Source organism: Patiria miniata, unplaced genomic scaffold (genome assembly GCF_015706575.1).
Source record: "Patiria miniata isolate m_02_andy unplaced genomic scaffold, ASM1570657v1 HiC_scaffold_13, whole genome shotgun sequence".
Lineage (NCBI taxonomy): Eukaryota > Metazoa > Echinodermata > Asteroidea > Valvatida > Asterinidae > Patiria > Patiria miniata.
In genome coordinates this window covers 3,141,872-3,163,386 of record NW_024037051.1, presented here as the reverse complement: position 1 = coordinate 3,163,386, position 21,515 = coordinate 3,141,872, and the positions used below count along the sequence as shown (strand labels likewise).

The window sequence follows — 21,515 nt, the reverse complement described above, 5'->3', positions numbered from 1 at the left end:
AAAATATCTCGAAAAGTCAATGGTCAACCCACCATAAATTGAAAAGAAAATGAAAGATGACACATTGATCATCATTTTTCTGTGCAGCTTGAATACCTGTGAGAGTTTTGAGTATTTTTAAAAGAATTTTGAAGTACGGGCATTTAGCACTAGTGTCTATGGGAGTTTATTTGCAGGTATGCACCCCTATGGTCATCAGCACCAAAAATCGGAATGAAGCACGCCCTCCTTAGACGAGAGGTGTGAACCGTGTATTTATGTTGTGTGCCGGACTGATCACAACACGTGCGTGTTTGCAATTCGTTGTCGATTCTCCCCAGCAATGCTACATAACTGATGAAAATAGCTTGAATAGTATCTGTGAAAGGTGGAGTATAGTAAAACACTACAAAGTACAATTGGTAATCCTTACTTTTAGGACACCTCTATTTTTTACGAGTTCTGTTCAAAACTGACTTTTGCAGATGTCTGTCCAGTACCAAAGTGACTTTTGCAGGCTAAAGCAGTCTTTAGAAGTCAAGAAGGTGTCATTGCCAATTGTTCAGATGTGCCAAGAAGTATCAGAATGTCAATTTTGAGTGTCATTTAGTCAACTGTTTTGGTGAGTCTTTCCCTTCCTATATAGGAACGGGGTCCTAAAAGTAAGGATTACCGTACAATTTTGCTGTTTAAATGTTTAAAACACTCACTTTGACTTTTGAAATGTTGTCCATTAATGCTGCCCAGTTTTCGGACATAGTCTATCGCGTAGCGTAGCTAGTACATGTTTTAGTAGCCCCATGTGGCCAATTTACTGGACTACCTCCGTAAATAAGGGCCCCACCCCCACCATGTACAAAAACATGTCAAACTTTGTCAAATTTTGATTTTCACATTTAGGCTTAGTTTGTAAATTGTACTAGGCCTACTGACTACTGTAGTTTATTTTTGCTTTAGAACTCAAGTACTACTAGCCCTCTTTATAATTACTAGGCTAATCAGAAAGTGCTGCCTTTTTCAGATGTCTAATTTTCGTGAAATTTCATGTTGAAATTTTGATACGCAAACGTGTGCAAAGGAATCTCGAAATTTCACGAAAAATAGACATCTGAAAAAGGCAGCACTTTCTGATTAGCCTTTAAAAGAGGGTGAAGTATGCTTCTAAAGCAAAAATAAACTTCAAACTAAGCCTAAATGTGAAAATCAAAATTTGACAAAGTTCAACATGTTTTTGTACATGGTAAAAGTGTGGCCTTTATTTACGGAGCTAGTCCAGTAAATTGGCCACATTTATGTGGCTAGTACTAGGGCCCCTGTTTTGTTTCGCTCCTCGAATTAGAACCAAGAAATTGAATTCTTATTAATATTACTAAAAAATGAAATTACTTCTCTCAGTTTCATTGTAATGACCCTTTTTTTCCAAATTCAGAATTGAAGGTGAAATTCCTCTTTTCTTCCCAAACATGCCAAAGGTACACGTATGTAGGCCTAAACCTGGCGATCGTGTAGGGCCCCTGTTTTGTTTTGATCAAATTAGAGTCAAAAATGTTTTTTATTGCTCAAAAATCACCTTTAAAATCAAAAGCAGACTTTTCTCAATTCTAATGACGCCCCGTTTTGCAATTTCGAACAGATTCTTGGGGTAGAAATCACGATTTTCCTGCGCGGTTTGTGCCTTGCTATTCAGCGTGCCGTGCGTGCTCACGGTTCATCGCGCGGTGATCGCCATCTTTATTTTCGGGTCGAGTGTTGCCGCCGCGCTGTCATCGTCATGTTACCCCCAAATTTCCTTCCAAAAATCAAAAGCCTGACCTCTATCTATGACATACCTGTTTATTGAGAATGTCGCCAACTAGTTTGGTAGGTCCAATAATTTTAAAGTGGAATTTGTTCCCTTAGATAGGAACCGGGCCCTACACCACACGATCGCTGTAAACCTAACCACCACAATTTGTATTTCCAATTCCCACTGAAGCCTACAGGGGCGCATAAGGCAGTTTGAAGACTGTTTTGGGGGTGAAATCTGAAGATTATGATCGGGGATACGAGTGAAAATGGTAAAAAATACTCTAACGTTATCACCCGACCATGTCCAAATGTTAAAAAAGGCGATTCGTAGAGTCCTAGTTACTCGGACTACAATTACGTGTAGGCCCACACAGCCTGCGTAAGGCCAAAAAAAAAAAAATACAAAATATTTCTGCTTCCGGTTACCCGACCTATTTCTTCCTTCATGCCCGACCAACCCTATTTTTAGGCTGCGAACCTTAAAATTGTATTGACAAGTCTAAAAAAAAAAGAATAATGAATAAATAAATAAAAACAAATCCTGTTGTCTTTTGTGTCTTCACAAAACACCTCTCAACAATCCTTTTGCCTCAAAAATACTTGTATTTATTTGTCTGCCTACTTACATTCACTTCTTTGGGAAGAAACCTCCATTGTTTTTACAAGTTCGCTTCACAATAACTACCCTGATGTACATAGCAGCGGTACCCGCTGCTATGTACATCAGATTCGAACCGGCCAACCGATCGCGTTAACTCCGTTCGTCAAGTGGTAAGACATCTGCACTAGAAAGCAGGAGGTTGTGGGTTCGAGTCCCACCCGAGTGATTTTTACCAACTTTCACTCGGGAGGTAACACACTGAGTATACAGTGTTTAAAAAAACGTTGGTGAAGGGCAAAACCTAATTTGATTAATAACTATTTTGCAGTTCAATGTCGCGGTAATGATATGACAACACGTTCGTACAATGTACGTACATGTACATGTACGTAATGCTCAATGCAGCGATGACTGGTTCCCGCTGCGCCGCGCACTAAAAGGGCCAAAGAAGGCATGATAGAAGTGCGGTAACTAGTCCATTCAAGGCCGCGCTGTGCACTGCAGAGTGCAGTCATGGCAGTTGTAGGTTGGATTTAGACATCGTAAAATGTCAAGAAAACATGGATGGAGAAGGAACATTTTTTTGCAAGTTAATTCACAGAACTTGATCTCTCTTGTCTCTTTATGTCTTCTGCGCGTTCATGCATTTCTTTTGAGGTCGTACTACTCGTATTTGGAGTGATATGATGTAGCCTGTTTCCCCAAAATTTCCAACCATAAAAGTGAGGTTCGTTGCACGCCACACATATGCATCACGCAGGCTTATAACGCGCAATGGAAGGACAGTGTTAGCCAAGTTTCCCGTCATGACTGGCGTTGTTAACATGGTGTGTCTGACCTGAATTTTCCAATATTTGTAAGAATTATCGACCGTAAATGTTTTGACAATAATTAAGGTAAGTTTTAATAACTTTTCGTCGCCAATTTTTTTTTTAGCTTTCGTAGTGCAATGGAAATAGTTCAGGCTGAAATTTCGCAATTGAATACCCCATTCAATCAGCACAACAAAAAAATTGGCAAAAAAAAAATTCTGACCTACAGACCCTATATTTGAAAGGCATGTAATGGGAAGCAAAAATATATATTTTTTTGGCCTAATAAATAAATAACAAAATACCAGTTGTGAAGTGCTGGAACATCCGTTCAAAAATATTATAACAAAAAGCAATAAAATAGGAAACGAAAGGGGACGGAGGACATGTATATGCCATTGCTGTAGTTTTTCATGAGATGTCTGAAAAATCATATTTTTTGTCTTTTTGTTTTTACAGTGATTTTAGTCCCAGACGAAGTCTTTATCCTTAAAAAAAAAAATGCTGACCCCAGCGTTTGAACTAGGTCAGGATGCAGACTTCTTGAAAATCTTGATAAAAGCACGCTACGCCAAAGTGACGGAGGTGGAGATCTTCGTGGACGGAAATGACTTCAAGTTCTACGCCAAGCCATACTTTCTGAGGTAGTAACAGAGCTAAAACTTCTCAAGTTAGTCTAAAACATCTCAAGACACTTTTTTTTTCAGTTTAATGAAATCACGAAATCCAAAAACTGCTGCAAACTGCATGCAAACTCACTCATTGGCATAGCTAGACCAAGGCGTTCAACGAAAGAGTCCTATCGATAGTCCGCCACCAACAGCAGTAGCCGCGCTCTATGCAATCACGCATACTTTACGAAGCGCGAACAGCGACCTCATGCGGCTAGGCTACGATATGCAAATCAGGGCGGCATGCATGGCCTAACTTTTCGGGCCATTATCGTAATTGTGTCCCCCGATTTACATCTATTTATATTTGGTCTGCAGACTCCAAACCTGTTTGAGAATGTAGCCACACTATATCCAGCTCTCTGTCCATGTAAAAAATGAGCCTCCACAACCAAGTACTGAATAATAATCTCATCTTTATTTGCATACATTATCGTTGCTGGAAATCCAGCGACAAAATAAAGAAACATAAGTCAAGGCTCACGAATGTTCCAAGGCGTTCATTCAGCACCAGCTGATTTGCATATTGTAGCCTAGCCGCGTGAGGGCGCTCTTCATGTAGTACATGTACGTGTGAGTGCATAGTGTACCGATACTGTTGTTCACGGCCAACCATCGATCATTGGACACTATCGTCAAACGCCTTGACCAGGGGGGGGGGGGGGGGTTACCAAATTCTTTTGCCAGAGTGTATGCCTGAAACTTGGGACGGAGATCAAGCAGAGATTTGAGACAATACCGGAGACTGACGGTTTAGGCCATGTCGGCATACAGTTTGCCACGCTCAAGTGGACCATGTGCAGAGAACATGTGCAATGCATTAATCGGATGTGCAGCTACACCTCCCTCCCTTTTTTAGTAATGGAGGGGGTCTCCCCCCCCCCCCCCCCCCGCCCCCCTTGTTTTATGCCACTGCGCTCACTTGAGACTATTGTGAATGATAAAGAGTCTGATCCGGTTTTGAATCAAGGCAGAATCTTTTCGTTGCATGTATAAACATTGTTTTGTTGTATTTCTTTTTTATGTCCAGGCTTCAACTCCCTGGTAGAGTTCTGGAAGATGGCAGAGAGAAGGCAAAATATGACGTAGACACAGGTATGATATTAACAAGGTTTACTTTTTGTTTAAAGGTACAGTCCATCATTTGTAATTTGTGTATTTTGTTCATTTTAAACAACAAAAGTGATCAAAATCTAAAGACGGGTGCTGAACAACTAACCTGATGAAGTTTCAGCTCAGCTTCAGCTGTATATTCCTAGAAAAATAACATTCTAGAGTCTCGATTTCAAATCAAAAGTTGCTGAATCATGTTTTGAATTGGGCCTGAATTCAGCATTCGAGACGCGTTCTCACTGAGCCGCTTGCAGGTATGCGATGTCGCGCACTGATCAGACGAATTACAAATGCGCGCGTATGCTTCGTGTCAATGCTTGCGTGCGCTTCGCCGAATAAAAAAAACAAACTACTAAGGAAAATTTCAAACGATGCGTTCTTTTGTTGATTTCTTCAAAATGACAGCATGCCAGCAAGAATAATGTCACAGGGAGTTTAGTCCCCTTACTTTCGTTCAACCAAGTATGTGTTTCAACAATAATAACGCCAGTTACTTTTTGGATAGCTGCAAATGATGGACTGTAGCTTTAATACATGGGTCGTTCTATAAATTTAGGGTCCAATGTGTGACATTATTCCTGACATACATTGTATTTTCCTAATTTGAATACAAATCTTAGGAAAAGTACAACAACGATGTTTTTTTTCAATTCTCAGTTTGTAATCTTTCATACATGTATGTCTACTACACATATTTTAAAGAAATAGTAATACAAATCTTAGAATATATGTTTTTCATTAAGAGAAACCAGTTAGTATCTTTCCTTTTCAAGAACACAAAACTCAGTATTTTAGGTTTTTTTTAACATGTCCATAATAGTTTAAACAGCCATATCCTCACAACAAAATGTCCCATGTTAAAATGCAACAAACAGTATTGTAAGGAGAGTTTTATTCTCTTTCCTAATATATACAAGTTTGCAAATCCTCATTTAGACCTCTGCCCAGTTCTATCTCATTTTGCAAGAAAGCCTCGCATTTCATAATTTTTATGAATATTTCCACATGGTTCTGAAATTGATTTTGCCCTTCTTGATTGAAGGATCGTTTGAAGTCAATCTCCCCAAGGAGACTCCGGGAGAGCTTTTCCAAGGCCTGGACATGTTGACCCTCCTGCTGGCTCCAAAAGGTCAAAGGTCGGCTGAGCAACCTGGCATTGAGGTCACAGGTAGGTCAGACAATTAGACGCCTAGCATAGAGTGGCGTCACTGAATTAAATTACTAGAGCGCTAACTCCTCATTCTTGTGCCCGGAGAAGCTTTGGGCGCAGACATTTTGAATTCATGGGTGTGTTTGTAGAACACGATCAGAATAAATGGATTGAATTTTAAAAGTGTACTCTAAATGCAACGCGCAAGTAAAAAACATCACGGCAAAAAGCATGTTTGCGTAGAACAAAATGACACGCCCATTTGCTGATCGTGCGTTTCGGTTTTGTGCGTATCGGCTTTGATGACGCATCGGTATGGAATACAAATGTAGATATGCAAATAGACGTACAAAATACGTATACAATGTCTAGTTCTCCATAGGTTTGTGTACAAACATGGATGCGCCCAGTAGGCATCACTTTGTACATGAGTTAGCGCTCTAGTAATTTAATATACATGTAGCTCAATGCTCAGGAATCAGTTGATTTCAGGGCAAAACCTAATTTGATTTATATCACCCCGACGCAAAACTCCATCTTATAATAGTGTATGTGGTACCCGCTGCTATGTACATCAGATTCGAACCAGCCAGCCGATCCCATTAGCTCGGTGGTCGAGTGGTAAGACATCTGCACTAGAAAGCAGGAGGTCGTGGGTTCGAGTCCCACCCTAGTGATTTTTTCCAACTTTCACTCAGGAGGTAACACACTGAGTAAACAGTGTTCAAACGTTGGTGAAGGGCAAAACCTAATTTGATTTATATCACCCCGACGCAAAACTCCATCTTATAATTGATTTCAGTTAAGTTTATGAAATCAGTCGTTTTTATGAAATCGGTTGATTTATAGAATCAGTTGCTTTTATGGAATCGGTTGATTTTATGGAATCAGTTGAGATACTGTGGACACAACCAAAAGACACCATTTGGAGATTTTTACACTCAAAATTACCTACTCTAAATAGCGCCCTTCTGTCCACCATATATGGCTATTTAAAAACGAGATTCATTATATTCCATTTGTAGGAAAGAGTGGTGAGGCAGGAGAGCAGAGCCAGGATGCTGAGGATGACCAGGGGGAGATTGACTGGCAGGTGGAACAGCAGCCCTTCCAGCAAGAGGAAGACTCCCTCTGGGGTGAAACAAGCTATGGGTTTGCCAACAAGAGGAGTGGTGTTTTCCAGAGGTTGCAAGTAAGGAAACAGTAACGGCAGCATTTGAAGCTAATTGACTATGTTAGTCCCTGTACTGCCCCAAACGATCCTGGCTGTTACTCCCTGTACCGTCCCAAACTGCTCCAGCATGTCATATTTTTATCGATTCATCACAGAAAAACTTTTATTTAATGTAACACAATGCATGACTAAACATCGCTATCAGAAAAATTCACGGACATAATTTATGCAAATTAGTCAACTGGCGAACAGCACCGCCTCATTACGTGACGTCACACTGGTATGGACCAATGCATCAATAAGGGATTCACCCGGTTTCCAAGCTTCTTATTGGTTAAAAACGATCACATGATGTATTACGACATCATTTTCTAATTCTCTGTAATCAATACTACAGATTCCTTTTGACTGTGTCAAAATTGGTTACTTCTGTCCCACGTTATCAGCATTTTTCTTATTGCATACTCATAAGGTTTTTCGTGTATTTTTTTTGGTGAGTGTTAAGTTAGTCTTTTTTCGACTGTGGTATTTTTTAGGATTTGATTCGTGAAATGCATAATTTTGTGGGTGAAGTTGAAAGTCTTAGCTACGATTTGGTGCGTAGTCTGAAAAGTTCCACTTCTGTATACACGGCAGCATGGCCAATATATGCAAAATATGACTTGTAATAATTGCGCTAGTGAGCATATGGTGGGGCGAGTTTTGCAAAACGTGCATAATGCATGATCAGTTGACCTCTGATAAAATTTCCACAGCCCATGATAACACACGCTCGAAAAATGCTACACCATCAGTTGGCGACGTTTGTCAATGCAATGTTGTATATAGGCTCTAATGAGTCGGTGGGGTTTTGTCGCATGGTGGACCTCTCTTGGTGAAAAAGGCAATTTGGGAACTTTAACCCTAACGTACCTGAATCCTTCAAAACCCACGACCCTGTTTCGGGGGATTTCGGCGGATTCAGGATACCTCCATATTGAAAAAAGTTGGGGGATTTTGATGGATTCAGGACATGAAGCCTAGCGGTACTGCAGGACTTTGATGGATTCAGGATCTCAACAGATTTACTCCCGGCTAACAGGTGGATTCTGATGGACTGGCCACCAATTTTTTTTTGCATAGCAAAATTGATGGATTTTGGTGGATTCAGGATACTTTCTCGTAAATATACCCAAGGGGTTAGGGTTAATAGTACATTTCCTTTATCATGTTTATGTAAATGTTGGTACGCTGCATATACTGTATTATGTGGAGGGTAATTGGAGAGACGTCATTTTGAAACATAGAAGAGTCGAATGCCCTCCCCATCCATTTTCCTCCTGCTTCTGCTTCTGCTGACAGAGATGAAACTTTTCCGATTTTAATTGGAAATCCGACTTTTTGAATTTTCCAACGAAATTTCCGATTTTTTTACAGTGTGTCCCACAAAATTTGATTTTGTAACAATTTTTTTCACAAAATGTCATTTTATTTCAATCATAATTTCGAAGAAAAGTCGATGAAAAGTCGATGGAAATGGCACATTAAAATCATCGCGAACGTAGTTTTAATCTCTTTCACCAGTCGTTATTGGGTGTTTCAACGGTAGAAACAAAGAGCATAACACTGATGGGAGCCTTCTCCGGCTGGACAAAAGGTTAAACATTGACAGGCGACATGGAAAAATCACTGTGTCGCACGTGCGTGCGAATATATGCAATGGTACCGGTGTACGTACCGCACCGTACCGTATGCTAGCGGGAACCGGTGGCCTTGTGAACAATCCAGTGGATAAGATCATTATGTTGTGCGATTTCCAGAGGTTTCAGATTTAGTTGTACAAAATGCAATGCTTTAAAAATCGTGATGATTATCTCAAGGATAGCGAAGAGAGCATTAGCGAAACATTTCACTGGCATTTGTTGGAAGAGAAAGACGATAATGCCTGATTTTTCCCCACGTAAGAATGCAAGTGGAGTAGTGGAGTTGTGTGGTTGAATCATGGACATGATTGAAGCACCATGAACGGTGCCCTTGTCTTTCGGACTTTTCCCTCGACTTTTTCAAGTAAGAAGTGAACTTCTTTATTGATGACTCCATTACTCTAACCGTAATTTAGGCATTTTATGCAATGAAAGCACTGACCACTGACCATTTTTTTTCATCGTAAAATTTTGTTAGAATCGAAACTAAAGCAGGAGTTGGTGTTCGGAAATTGGGCATGAAGTGTATTGTACATGCATGTATATGTGTAACTGCAGCGCGGCCTAGATTTCGGACACGTATTTTGTTCGGCCTATTTTCCGATTTTTTTGCCATATGCGAGTTTCATCTCTGTGCTGAATACTATGCAAGCACCACCAGATAGTGGTTATAACGCATAGGTCAGTGTGGCGGAGGTGATTCAATTTTGTAATGAGCTTTTCTGACCAGCTCATCCATATTTATTTGATCCAGTCTCTCTTTGAATGATTTGATGTCAGGTTGAGCTATAACGTCTGGTTGGGGGATGTTCCATTCGCGAGTTGTCCGGGGGTAGAATGAATACTGGTAACAGTTCTTGTTGAATGGTGGGGTTTCTAAGATGTGAGGCCCGGTTTGCAGTCTGGTGGATTTTATGATGTTGATGATGATGATGATGATGGCGACTGTTGACGTTTGATGGAGTGATAATAATAATAATAATGATAATAGAGAACATTTATATAGCGCCAAAATCCATCTAAAAAAGACGCTCAAGGCGCTTTACAAGTTTAAAAAATAAACTAATACTATAGCATTATATATAATAAATAAAAAAAAGTAACTGTAACGTTAAAATGTTTGAAAAAGTCGATACAAGGAATAAAAATGTCAAAGATAAAAATAGTAAAATAGAAAAACTTGAAATGATGTTATGGACTTCCTTAAAGATGTAAATTAAGTGAAGTTTGGTGCGCCGTCTTTCGAGAGGTTCCCATCGGAGGTTTGCCAGCATGTTTGTGACACTTGAGTTCCTGCTGTAGTCATTGTGAACAAAGCGAGCAGCTCGGCGTTGGATTTTCTCAAGAGATGCCTTGGAGTTGTTGTGATGAGGATCCCATATTGATGGGAACCTCTCGAAAGACGGCGCACCAAACTTCGCTAACTTTCTCACTGAAATTTGTAAAATGGAGCTTGGCTTTAATGGTTTAACAAAAAATGATAAATTCATTTTTCTCATGTCGTCGGCAGATAAACGCACTATTATATGTGTGGCTAAATTTATTTTCCAATGTACAAATCTTAAAGAGAGGCAAAGCATGACGTAATTTCAAAGCATATTCTTTGTTAACCCACCTGCCAAATAATTTAATGTTTAATTTCACTGTTGTAACCCTTCCCCAGGGTCATGGGGTTTGTTCCTATTTGTGGAATAAAACATAACATAACATAACATTGATGTGCAGTACTCAAGCTTCGGTCTGATGAGGGTTTTGTAGGCTATTTCCTTGACTGATTTGCTACCCCCCGCCCCACCCCCGCCTAATTGCACCACCTATGGACTTCATTGTGATTCTGGTGTTTAATTCACAGGAAGAACTTTGTGACATTGTCGATGTACCAAGCCCAGACACAACACAGCTAATGGAGAGGAAACAGGCCAGAGAATCTGCAGAAAATGACAAGTTTGATGAGGAACACTATCTGTGAGTAGCATTTGTCAATTCAAGTATTTGATGCAATCTTCTGTTTTTATCGACAAAAAGAAAAGAATAGTTTAGACCATTAACCATGGAAGCCAGAAGCTCAGCCTCAGCCTCATAATAAATTTTTGAGAAATAAGTAAGGGGTATTATACCTTTTTCCCTTATCTTTTCAATTGCAGAAATTTATTTCAGATTCTCAGAGTACATAAAACAACTTTTGGCCAGGAAGTCATTGCAAAACTGTTTTACTGGCCAGTATATAGACAATGCTGCTTTATGCGTGCAAAAACATAGACTTCAGATATCAACTAAAACGGAGAAAGTTTTTTGGTGCCGAAGTATAAAATTCAGCAACTTTGCGGTGCCCCCTACTTTCCAGTACATGCAGTATGCGCCAAACTTTAATACCATCTACATTTGTATTGTGTGAATACAATAATGTTTGGTACCACATTACCCCCATATACTTGTACATTCATCTGTAATGTTACTCAAAATGTTACTCATGATCTTCATATGTACAGTGTGAGTAAAAAAAAATACTATACACTTTTAAAATTGGCCATAGTTTTATTCTGTAGCAATAAAGATAAGATATTTTCATATGTACTTTTAGAGTAACTCTTCCTGCTTCTTTTGGTGACATTTTCACTGGATTAGTTTTCATGCATGACTGCACAGGAGACAATTAAAGGGGTCGGGTGAAATCTGACTTGCGCCAACTAGTCAGGGCTGGATAAGTAAGAAACAATTTAAAAGAACACAACCATTGTCTAACAAAGAGACAAAACAGGATTTCATTAGCTTTTAAACTTTTGTGTTTATTTAAAACATTTAAATTAAATTAAAAAGGCAATTAAATTCCATGGTGTCTTAGTCCTCAACATGGCCACCATCTCGTTCAATGCACAGCTGGGCTCGGCGCATCATTCCTGCAACAGCACGGCGAATCACCTCCCTGTCTTGTCTGAGAATGTCAATTTCACGAGTTATCCTTTCCTGGAGGTCATCCAGATTTGCCTACTGAAACTCTTGCAAGCAAGATCCACAAATCTGAACTGATTATGCATTCCATGACTAGAACCAAGGCAATGGTTGTGTCTCATTCTTATCCAGCCCTGACCAGTTGGTGCGAGTCAGGTTTCACCCGACCCCTTTAATTGTCTCCTGTGCAGTCATGCATGAAAAGTAATCCAGTGAAAATGTCACCAAAAGAAGCAGGAAGAGTTACTCTAAAAGTACATATGAAAATATCTTATCTATATTACTACAGAAAAAAACTATGGCCAATTTTAAAAGTGTAGGCCTATAGTTTTTATTTGGCTCACACTGTACATGTGTTGGGATCTGGGGATTTCCCTATGAGGTCATCTTTGCATCTTACTTGCATTATGGTGCCTTGACCTGTTTTTTTTTCAACAGCTTATGGAAATTCCTTCAAACATTACATGGAATACAAATATGCCTTTCGTTTTCTTCTTAAAGATTGCCCAGAACAATTTGCCTGCAAATTACACATGTACCTGGCCCTTAACCCAAACTCCCTAGGGAGTTTTTGCAGGATGCAACCTCAATCCTGCAAAATCCTCCAACTGCCTCCATGTAAAAATTGCGTACAGCCTCAATCCTGCAAAATACTTCATTATTTTTTGAATGTGCTCTTTGGAGGGGTGACCACTGCCGCAATCCTGCGAATTCGTCCAGCAATCACTGTCGATATGTTGAGGCAGAGCCAGTGACATCCTGGAGCGGTGCCAAGGATTTCATTTATAATCTACATCGTATATGTAGGCCTAAATGTATGCACAGCTGAGCATAAACAACACAAGGTCCAGCCCAAGACCTTGGCACAGTGCATCCTGCAAAATCAGCCACACATTTTCGCCATATATAGCCTCAATCTTGCAAAATCCTCCATTTTGCAAAGAGGACTTTGGAGGATTTGGGAAGGTTAGCCGGGTTTAATTATCTGCTGTTCATTGTGCGATATTTCGAGCTACAAAAGTTTCAGACGTCAGGCTTCACTTTTGCATGTTCTGGATTTGATCGCCTGATAAACCATCAAAGAGCCAATCAAGGAGAAATCTGTGAAGTCTGATTATTGTGTGCAGTGAGCTTCCCATCCTTCTTAACTGTTGGACAGATCCCCCCCCCCCCCCACCCCCTCTGACAAATACAGCAGGGCCAACCACTTCACATGCACATTGTCAGTTGTTAATTCTAAAGAAATTTCCCCCTTTTCTTCCAAAGGGCTGATCTTTATCAGGATGATTCCGTCATAGAAAGCTTGCTGGCCCATAAACCTCCTTGGCACCACGAGTGGAGAAAGTTACAGGCAAAGAACAAACAAGCCACCAAGCAGATGGAACCCGCATCCAGTGAAGAACCAATCGGTGAGAAAGTTCTGTTGATTTGTTTTTTTTACGTGAATTATTGTTAAACGTGATCCAGCATGGGAAGGCACTTTGGTTGAATACATGTACTCTTTTTGACGTACACATTCCACAGTGCAGCTGTCCCTGGGCCGAGCAATACCGGCGTTAAGGGGTTAATAAGACAGCGTCTAAGCTTGAGTGACCTGAAATCAGCCAACTTCAAAAAAAAAAATTATTATTATACTTAAACGCCTAAATGTACCATTAAAGGGAAGATACAATATTTGCAAACATCAAAAAACGAAACGATCTCATTACCACGAAATACCTATACTGGATTGTTAGGGAATGACAGTCAAAAGCATCCTGTAAAATCGTAGCTCCTGGTGTGCTGAAATTTTCAAGAAAAATTGTATTTTGCCAACGCTGGTCGGCCGACCAGCATTGGAGAAAACTGGCTTTTTTCCAAATCTGCTACTAATGTTTCAAATTTAGTTATTCCGCATTTTCTTTGCAATTGATCACAAAGCTGTGAAGCCTGCTAGACTGTCTATCTGACCTTATACAATTCCCCAAAGTGTACAAATTGCTATGTTTCATCGTAAGTGGGGTCAGGGAACTAGACTACAACATGATTGGTTTTCTTGGTTTTTCCAGCATCTACAGTCCCAACACGTGAAACAAGTCAGTTCAACAATATTTGCTATAGCATACTAATCCTCCAAATCCATTTATTTCTGAAAAATGCAGCAAAAGCAAATGTTGTACATTCCCTTTAAAAGGAGACACTGTATTGTAATTTTTTCGAACGGTGGGAGACATCGGTCATTAGGGAGACAGTTTTATGTCTCCTAATGTCACAGCCCCCCTTTAGAGGCACAATTTTGCTGTCACAATTAGGTTATATTTGTTGCTCATGGTCTAATTAGTAAACATACCGAAATTCGTGGAAAAAGGACAAGGGAACATTGGGTTAGGGCACATTTAAGTTTGAAAAATGTTGTGCACAAGTCAATGGGGATGTCTCCCAAATGTCCAATCCAGGGCAATTATTATTATCCTTGTTATTATAATTATTCTATAATTTTTGTCTCAGTGGATCTCACCGAAGATGAGAAGGAGCAGATGAGACGGTTGCCATGCCGACATTATCTCCTGAATCCTGAGATGGAGAAGGGAGTGCTGCTGAGCCTAGTGGATATCGTCTTTGCTTACGCTTACAACGTCAGAACAACGCTCAGTGAGAACTCGGTAAGAAGATTTGGTTGGTAATTTGAACTCCTCCCTGATATGAATTGGGATTGGCGCTTAACAAAATCAACATCTGTCACCCTCAGGTGGAATCAGCGTGGACCATATGCAAACTCAGCCCAACCCTGTCCTGGCTTGACTGGTTCACGTCGCTGGATGAGGTGGTAACCGTGTGCTGTCGCAGGGTCCTCTGCTATCCACTCTACAGGCACTGGGAGCTCGCCAACAGAGTCATCCAGGACGTCCAGAGGATATTTCTTTTAGGTGAGTGTAGTCTTGATTCAAGACCTTGTTATACTGATACTGCGACCACCTGCCGCAAGAGGTGGAATCTTTTGGAATCTTGTCAAATCTTTTGGAATCTTGTCAAATCGCCCCCTGAGAAATGGAGAAACTGCTGCACATGCAGTACTTCTGCAGGCAAATACAGTCCATTTTCGGTCGCATGCGGACTACATACGACAAAAGGGCAGCAGTGAAGTTGCCCAAAAGTCTTGTAACATCTTGTACGCTACTGGTTGAAATTTCGGAATTTGGTTCGGAGCTAATGTACAAGGTGTTGAATGCGCGCTGCATACATTAGGTAAAATAGGTGTGCGCGCGCGCATGACACGACCGCTACAAGATTCCCAAGACGTAATAGTGGTTTGTTTTGATAAGGCCCTCATTTGGCGGTTGATTGAGTATCCAATATATACCAACAACGTCGTTATCCAAGACTAAGGTGAGTGAGGCGCTTGGTCACAAAAATCCCTTGCAGTACAATGGAGAATTTCATCATCACTTTTTTGTTTCTCTCGAGTTGAAATGTTCAATTGTGGAATCAAAAAGGACGAAATTCAGTTGGTACAAAGGTTTGAGTATTTCACACAGTGTGGTCTTAACGTTTGTGAATAGTTTCAGAATAACATCGATGATGCCTCTTGATTTGTTCATGCAGACATGAACAGGCTCGCTTAAAGAGGTTGTGGAATGCTCGAAGACATTTCCGTCATTCTTCGGGTATATGTAGCCTAAGGTGTGATGAAATAAAAACGACTATTTTTTCTGTCATAAAATGAGTACATAAGGTACTTTTGAGAGCTGTTTTTCAAGTCCTGTCATGCCTGTTTCGACCCGAACGTGCAATTTGTGTAAAAGTCGTCGTTGCGGGCAGCAAACAAAACACAGTAAATCGTGACGTAATAAACATGACTCCCGATGCAGAGTAGCATAAACGAGTCCTGTTTTTTACGTCACGATTTACTGTGTTTTGTTTGCTGCCCGCAACGACGACTTTTACACAAATTGTACGTTCGGGTCGAAACAGGACCTGAAAAATAGCTCTCAAAAGTACCATTTGTACTCATTTCATGACAGAAACAATAGTCGTTTTTATTTCATCACACCTTAGGCTACATATACCCAAAAAATGACGGAAATGTCTTCGAGCATTCCACAACCTCTTTAATCAAGCTGGATCCGAAAGTCTCAGTTATGGGACTTGACGTATACTCAGTGATTTAGTCAGTCGATCAGTCAGTCAGTCATTGGTTTGTCAGAGGACAATAGCTACCCTATCAGGTCCAGCAATATCAGTTCCAATCAGCTCATGGAGTAAAGAAATATGTGTTTCAGTCTTCTTTTCCTTTTTAATTTATCAGGAAGGCGGCGGCTTTTGAAGTGTTTGCTGGAAGTCCACCGCATACTGGCTGCAGATGAACCTCGCTACATCCTGAATGAGCTGTATATCACAGACTACTGCGTGTGGGTGCAGTCTCTCAGTCATGACAAGATCGCATCAATTGCTGCAGCTCTGAAAAAGGTAACTCTCATTTTCATTTTATGCCCTTTTAACCCTCGAGCACTTGTATGAAATTGTATTACATTCTCCATCAATCTTTGGGGCTGTGGAGTAAATGGCAGGGCGGTTAAGGGCGGTTAAGGGCGGTTAAGGGCGCTTTGAGGGCTAATGGGTTAAACGCATGTGTGTCTAGTCCTTTGTTTAAAGGTTTATGTCACACCCTTATATTTTTTGGTGTCCTCTCATAAAACACCTGGGATTAAAATTGGGAACAAGTGTATCCACAATAGGCCCATTGTATTAGGGATTGGTTTATACAGAGTCTGAACAATTTTTGAGGTTTTCAGTTTGTAAAAAATACAGATCAACTTGAAATTTATTTCAATAGAATTCTGAACTAACGTTGAATGTCTGAGGATCAGACATTCAACCGGGCAAGCCACGGTTAGATGTCTGATGTATCATAGCATGTCAATATTGTGCGACTCCGCATGCCAGCCAAAAGCAATTGGAGTGGCCTTTAGAGGCTGTGACGTCATTTCGATGAGAAATGTGGACTAAGCTGTTGATTGGTCAATTTGGATGCCATCTTTTTGTATTACAACAACGGGTTACGGAAGACCCGATAGAAGGCGCCCGCTGAATGGTCAGAACCTCGAGGTCCAAAACAGACTTGTTTTTCATAATTAATTGCCCAATCTACTCGCATATCATAGACGCTTGATGTGCAAGGGGATATTCCATAGACTACTGATACAATGCGTCTATAGCAAATAAACTTGTAAGCGACTTAGCCCAGAAATTTAGTGAAATGAGCCTTTGTGATCTTTGCTTCTTATCAAACACAATATCTTACTTTGAAATTGAAACAGGTGAAAATTTCAAAGAGCAAGATCGGCTTCGAACTGAGAGAGCTAGAACAGGCTGCCAAGCTGGCGATACAGGAAGAAAGTAAAGAAGAACGTGACGAGGATGCAGTATCATCCGTACACCAACATGGCTACCCACACGTTCTCTATGAGGGGTTAGACTCTGAAAGCACCACGAACCCAGTCAAACAACCAGACAACAGTGAAGAAAACAGACAAGGTTATGAAGCAGCCGAAAGCTCTGGGGACTGTTGGGAGCCAGTTACAAACGGACAAGGGGACCAGTGTGAATGTGCCACAGTGGAAGAATCTGCGTTTAATGTTGTTGCAACGAAAATGTCAGACTTGAAGCTTTCCGGGGAGGCAAGCGAACAGTCCTCAAAGTGTGATGAGAAAGAGAAAGAAACGGATACCGTGTCGAAAGCAACATTGCCGGTTTCGTTAGAGGACTGGGCACGGAAGCCACCTTCTAGGAAAATTGAGGTGTTTGGTGAGGAGAGTGCAAGTTGCTGTTCAGAAAAACAAACAGATTTTGTGAAAGGGAGCGCGGATAAGATTCAAGTTGAAGACGATGGTCAGATTCTTAGTGATGGAGAACAGCGTGAAATTGACAGAACTGGAAATGTTTTCGGCAAGAGAGGATCCAAGTCCGAAACGCTTCATCCTTGTGACCCAGAATCAGTTGCTGATCTCGGGAAATGCTGCTCTGATGCCAAAAGTGAGGAATGCGATCCAGAAGTAACTGGTTGTGTTGAGAGAGAATGGAACGGGCAGTCCCATGGGAAAGTAGATACAACAGTATCTGCTTCAGATTCCGAGTCTGATTCCGAGTCGTCGGACGATTCCGATTCAGACTCCAGTACAGAATCGGAAAGTGAACTAGACTCGGAACCAGACTCGTGATCCATTTCCCAACTGAGACTTGTCAGTGGCGTAAAATCCTAAAATTGCCCGGTCGTGGAAATTTGGAATTATGGGGGGGGGGGGAATTATAGCACTCACAGGTTTGCACAAATTAATGTGGCTCAGGTTATGCTTGATGAATTTTATATCAGATATCCGATCATCCACCAAATATCTGAATGGTTTTATTGTCAGTCAAATGCCACATTTGTGTGGACAGCCACTTTTTACATGCGTGATTTGAGAGCTTCCATGAGGAAAGCCCTTCTTTGCAGCTTTAAAATCTGTCAAAGATCAGCTAGACAGCTACATCAAAATGTTTAACTCAATGTCAGTTGAGAGAGCAGTTGTTCACTTGGATAAAAAAAAATTGTTTTGTTGCAAATACATAGTTGAGCCCGGTTCATACGCGAATTTGTGAGGACATGGCAAGTATTTGCGCTGTGAATTTGTAAAAGTTTAGCATATTTCAACTTGGGCGAATTTCGCAGCAAACGTCTCATGACGTCAAATTCGCTTTGCATTCGCATGAAGTATGAACCGGGCTTTAAGGGCTTTTTCCATTTTAATTTATATGGTGGTGTTCCCTAAAGTGGCGCACTTTGACATTTACCCGACTGTCCTCGTGTAGTGTTGCCAAACCTCTTTGTTGACAAACCTCAAATTCATGCACTGAAATACTGGTACTTTTACGTTATTAATGCTTGCTTTTTAACCTCTGTGAAAAATTTCGGTGTCATGAAATTTAATCCGAAATTCAAAAACGGTGGCGTCCGGAAATTGGGCACAAATTGGTGGAGTGTTCCCTAATAACATGGCGCACTTGAATAAATCTCAGAAAATTACAAATTAACATTTAATAATTTCTGTAAAGTTGATAAATTCTGTCATTATTATCTCTACTTACATACCCAGCCAGATGTTTGTCAGAAAATTATTTTCTTATTTTTCGGGGCATTTTCAAAGGGTTCACGTTGCACTTCAAAATAAAATCGAAAAATCAAGCCAAAAGAAATTTTTCTTCTAACTTTGTAACGGGTTGATAAACTCGCGATTTATGAACGAAAGTGTTTAGAAATTGATGAAATTTCACTTTCTGGGAAATTTCAGTTAAAACGTTTGCTCCAGGTAGGCGCTACAGGCGAAAAATCATAGTGCGCCACGTTAGGGGCCGCGCCACGTTAGGGTACATCAACAATACAGATAGGGGCTAAACACAGAGATACATTTTTCTCACAAATGTTTTATTCGATCCATGCAATTTTACATTGCATATTATCGTTCTGAAATTTCCCGTCACCAACATAAAATAAATTACTCATAAATTTGTGTTTACAGGTATTTGACTTTGGACTCCATACATCTATATAAAATATTTCAATTATTCTAGACTATAATACAAAGCCACTGTTGTACGAAACTTCCATCATGTCTGATTTAATGTCAGATGGCTTCATTTTACTACTACATGTACATGTAGTATGCATAACATTAGTCAGCAGCTTAACGGGGGTTGACCCCCCACCCCTAGATCCACTACTGAACTATGTACATTGTATAATCTCTTAAAAACAGCTTTGTTGACAAAAACAAATCAAAGCAAAGGATCTTTTCCAGGACTAATAACCGTGACACAAAAAGAATTTCCACTTGGGGTACGACAAAAGTACATCTAATCATATAATAATATGTGTGTTTCTACACTAAAGATTTAGATCTATTGCTCCAAAAGGAAGTCCTTTTCAATTTTTTTTAATACATGTACCAATTCCACCACCAAGACACTTGTATTGCTTTGAAAAGTATTTCAAACTAGTTTTTTTTTTCCAGTTGCATATAGTGTAGATAACTGTCAACCCGAAAAATGTACAAAATATATTGCTAAATTGAAAAGTATTACTTGAATAAAAGTACACACCTCTGACTAATTATGCATCATGTCGAGTTATTCTGTGTCTTTTTCATTTCACATTGTTTATTCTGGGATAAGGAAATTGCCAATTGTCATACTTTGCCATCATAACTGTACACAAAGGTTAAGCAGTGTTTCAGATTCAGATGTGTGGCACTGGATTTTTCCAAATTTTGTCTTTTCTTTTTTTAAAGAATATACAACTTCATTTTTCCGAACAGAGTTGGACTTGAACAAATTAAGGTAGTCCTCCTGATTTGAGGCGTGCAATCGCACCCCCATGCCATCGCACGCCTAAAAGCCTCCCGAGAAGTGTGAATAATTGCACGCCTGAATTCCTCTGTACCGCACGTCTCTGCATACATTTACAGCATAATTAAACTTCTTTGAGTTCTTGAAATGTCTTTACTGTAAACCAAGATGAATAGCATATAGAAAACTACCAGATTGGTCACTCCCAGTTTGGACCACAGAATCCCACGCCTGGAAACATCACACACCTAGAAAAAACACGCCTAGAAAAATCACAAGCCCAGAAAAATCCAAGTGTACCTTTTTCCACACGCCTGCGATTTTCAAATCAGAAGGACTGAATTAAGGATAATACCATGAATACTAGTGAACATTAAAAGAAAATGACAACAAGAAACAAAACAAAACAACCTCTTACACAATGAAAATTTTAACATGAGACAATATTGCTACATATATATGTACAATTGACCTTATTCATAAGGAAGCCATTTTTGATCATGTTCCCTGAATGCATTTTATAAATTGTAAACTGTTGAATGGGATGGTGCCAGACTATGCAATCCAAGACTCACTTTTTTTCTTTTCTGTTTTAAATGTGGCTTAAAACATTAGGGTTTGTTTAATCACATTTGTAAATTATTCGTCAAAGCAGACTGGTACTAATTTGTAATCAACTTTATTTCATTGCTTTCATTTCTACTCACAAGTTCCCAAAATATAGATTTTACCTCGCTTTCAATTTAATATAGCCGACTCGTGAATAAGGCCTATACTCCAGTTCACTTCTGCAGCAATATTCTGGAATAAGTAAGATTTGAGGCTTTGCATGGTGGAGATACTAATGAATGAAAAGTTTGCGGAAACACCATGTGCGAATAATTTTTCACCTAAGAGAATGGTTCTGAAAAGAACCAGAGGTATAAACTCGACGTTCCGGTCAGTATGCTCTGACCGTCTTCAGGAGAGTGCCTAAACTCTAAGAAAGTAAATACTTAAGTAGCAAAAGCGAAATTGATGAAGTGTGTAGTTGCATCCTGTGTGGATGCCGAAGCGCTGGGAGCCTAGAGCAAGCTTGGTGAGCCCACTAAAGACAGGCAGAGCATACTGACCGGAACGTCGAGTTTATACCTCTGGTTCTTCTCTTAGTTGAGAAATTATTTGCACATGGTGTTTCCGCAAACCTTTCATTCTAAAATACTTCAATCAAAACACAGGAAGCACACTACAAAGAA

General features: G+C 40.1%; 1 protein-coding gene across 2 annotated transcripts; it reads left to right on the top strand.

Annotated features, from left to right (window-relative positions):
- Positions 1–201: 201 nt before the first annotated feature.
- LOC119719916 (protein SHQ1 homolog) lies at positions 202–18,532 on the top strand. Of its 2 annotated transcripts, none has more exons than XM_038189389.1 (11): positions 202–367; positions 3,640–3,824; positions 4,882–4,946; positions 6,007–6,132; positions 7,140–7,306; positions 10,823–10,935; positions 13,186–13,328; positions 14,407–14,561; positions 14,648–14,825; positions 16,205–16,365; positions 17,217–18,532. In XM_038189389.1, the coding sequence occupies exons 2-11, from the start codon at positions 3,682–3,684 to the stop codon at positions 18,114–18,116; spliced, it is 2,151 nt and encodes a 716-aa protein (XP_038045317.1). In that variant the 5' UTR covers positions 202–367; positions 3,640–3,681; the 3' UTR covers positions 18,117–18,532. The 2 variants fall into 2 exon arrangements, with proteins under 2 accessions (XP_038045317.1, XP_038045327.1); XM_038189399.1 differs by lacking the exon at positions 202–367 and adding an exon at positions 2,832–3,264.
- Positions 18,533–21,515: the final 2,983 nt, after the last annotated feature.